Consider the following 2,776-nt stretch of genomic DNA (forward strand, 5'->3'; position numbering starts at 1 on the left):
CCTATGCCTTACTAACAAAATCCGTCTATTTTTGAACTTTTTCCTTGCCTTTTGGTTTGCTTGTATCACGAATTTGATCAGGATCTACACAAGCATCCATAATCACACATACAAATATAAATTACAATGTTAGTATCCTTACGAACATTTTTTTACAAAATAATAATACTTAAAAGTAATATTATTTTCAAATTCTTTTAAAGTTCATCTTAATTTTTTTAATCATAATGGTCATTGTCATAAATTCTTCAATTCAAACCCAAAATAAGCCCAATAAATTCCCAACATTTAATTTCCAGCCAGATACATTAACAATGTCATATTTACTAATTAAGTCACTAATTTTTCTAATATTTGCCATTTTGTAATTAACTTTTTCAACTTTCCAAAATAGCTAAATTTTACATTTTAACTTAAATTTCAGTCTCCAAATAGACATTTCCAGCATAGTAAATAATTATTGAACAATTATACAACAAACCATAACTTTTTTAAAATTACCAAATAAGTCCCTCAACTTTTGTAAAATTACACATTTGCCTAAAAAAATTCTAAGGCTTGTAGAACCTTCAAAATATCATTTCTAACCCATAGGAATTTTCTACAAAATTTTCGAACTTATTTCCTCAAGGACGAATGCTTTAGGGTGTAAATCTCATGATTTTCACTTGATTCAAGCATGAAACCAACATCTACTTAACATTTCAAGACCTCTACAATCAAACTCCTAAATTACTTTCATCAAAATACATATTTCCTTTAAAGATAGGATTGAGCTTATATAGTCATGTACAAGTGATTTTAATCATCAATCATGCTTTTATATGATTCTACAACATCAAAAACATTTATCAATTCTATAAACCCTAATGTGAATGCAAACCCTAAAATTTGAGAACTTTCAACACAAGCAAGATTAACATGCAAAATTAGTACAAAATGATAACGTTTTTCGCGTAAAACAACATTTTATTTCACAGCATGATCCAAAAACCAAAGGAAATTACTTAAAAAATTGAAAAGAAAATTTTTCTTACCTTTGGAGGAGAGTCATTGCTAAACTTAATTTCATGTTAATTTAGTCTTAATTAAGCTTAATGAATTTAATATTTATTTAATTATGAAAACACACTTCATAATTTCTATAAAAAACAAGTCACATCAAACTTATATCTTACAAAAGTCAAAGATAACAAATTATTTCATCCTTTATCATTTTGTCCATACAATTTTTAAAAAATTTCAATCTTGTCATTTTAATCAAACGGTCCAAATTTAATATAGAATTAAATCTTTAAATCCAATGGTTCATATTATTTTTCATCATTTTAAAATGAGGAAATAATATTTTTAAACACAATTTATCATCCTTCAATTTTTCTTAAAATTTCTATTTAATCTGATTTATCAATTTTTAACATAAATTTCAGATTAAGAATCATATTTCAATAAAAACCCACTCATAGTAACTAACTATTTATGTAATAAAAATTATTTTAAAAAAAATTACCAGTAACTTTCCACTTTTATATTTTGCCCATTAAACTTTCAAAACTAACATTTTGGCCACCAACCAAAATTTGAGATATTTCATTTCTGCTAAATTAGTATGAATATAGTTATGGACTGGGTCTCTCGCCACTTTAGGTTCATGCCTATGAAGCAAAAGGGATTTGGAGTGAAACAGTCCTAGTTTAATGCAAAAAATCTCATGAAGTAAATGGTGTTTTTCCCCCCAATATATATCTCAACATTGTAGGCTTGTACCCAATTCTTTTTGCAATTTTATGTGTTTATTTTATTTGATAAAAGACGATACAACTCAAACTGTTCGACTATTATGGAAATAAGGATGATGAAATCCCGATGACCATACCGTGTCACTCTTATTGGAATAAGCAAAGACAGTATTGGTTTTAAGATGGATCTTAGTTGCAGACACCGGGGTTAGCCACGAGGTAAGCTTCAACAGCCTTGTAAACTCCATCCATTCTTTGAATTTGTTCCTTAATTTCATCCTCAGTGAAAGCGGAATCACCGATGGTGAAAAACTTCATTGAGCTCTTCACAAGGGTCCCTTCACCTGCAGCTGCAACCAACTTGTTGTCGAAAGATATTTTCTCAAGCTTGGCTCCCAAAGGCCCACCTCCGATCACACTGTAACTGTAGGACAAATTGGCTTCATCAACTGCATCAACATGGTGCTTCACGTACTGATATGGAAGGCCTGTATATGCAGGTAAAGTTTAGTTTATTCACCTCCAACACATGATTCCAAAAATGAATGAAAGTGAGAATTAAACAAGTAACCTTCTGCAAAGTTGATCTTGACGAGGGTGCCAGGGCCACCGTTACCCTGGAGTTCAACGCTCTTGACTACATGAGGGGCTGCCTTGGGGAAAAGCTTGTCGGCTTCAAAAGTGACGGCTTTGAAAAGCCTGGCTGGGGAGATTGGAGAGGTAGTCTCAAACTCGTAATTCACAATACCCATTCTTCTAAATTAATTGGGAGTTTCGAGGGGACTTTTTTCGAGCTAATAAGAAGTGAAAAGATGGACGATTGAGCTGTGGGAAGATCTGACAACTTAAGATGCTATTTATAGGCTCATCTTCAAGTTTGGGAACTTTATTTATTTCAATTTTTAATTGCATTTATTTCCAATATTGTTGCTCTTATTTTTCATTGAATTTCTCTTGGTCAAAAATGGCACCCCAGTATTTCTTAGTAAATGGGCCCATTCATGACTTATTTTATTTTAATCTCTTCTTCTTCTTCT

The 2,776-nt window shown here is 31.0% G+C and overlaps 1 protein-coding gene across 1 annotated transcript; it reads right to left on the bottom strand.

Moving 5' to 3' along the window:
• Positions 1-1,761: 1,761 nt before the first annotated feature.
• LOC120201844 (pathogenesis-related protein 1-like) lies at positions 1,762-2,556 on the bottom strand. The gene is made up of 2 exons (XM_039202379.1): positions 2,311-2,556; positions 1,762-2,227 (listed from the first exon to the last, which is right to left on the bottom strand). Exons 1-2 carry the CDS (start codon positions 2,489-2,491, stop codon positions 1,929-1,931), a joined length of 480 nt encoding a protein of 159 aa, XP_039058310.1. The 5' UTR covers positions 2,492-2,556; the 3' UTR covers positions 1,762-1,928.
• Positions 2,557-2,776: the final 220 nt, after the last annotated feature.

The sequence above is a fragment of the Hibiscus syriacus genome, unplaced genomic scaffold (assembly GCF_006381635.1).
Source record: "Hibiscus syriacus cultivar Baekdansim isolate YM2019G1 unplaced genomic scaffold, ASM638163v2 tig00008013_pilon, whole genome shotgun sequence".
NCBI classification, from domain to species: domain Eukaryota; kingdom Viridiplantae; phylum Streptophyta; class Magnoliopsida; order Malvales; family Malvaceae; genus Hibiscus; species Hibiscus syriacus.

Excerpts from the sequence above, each read along its gene's own strand:
- LOC120201844 (XM_039202379.1), bottom strand. The coding sequence starts at position 2,491 with ATGGGTATTGTGAATTACGAGTTTGAGACTACCTCTCCAATCTCCCCA. Across the intron at positions 2,228-2,310 it reads CAAGATCAACTTTGCAGAAG|GCCTTCCATATCAGTACGTG; the intron begins GTTACTTGTTTA and ends CTGCATATACAG.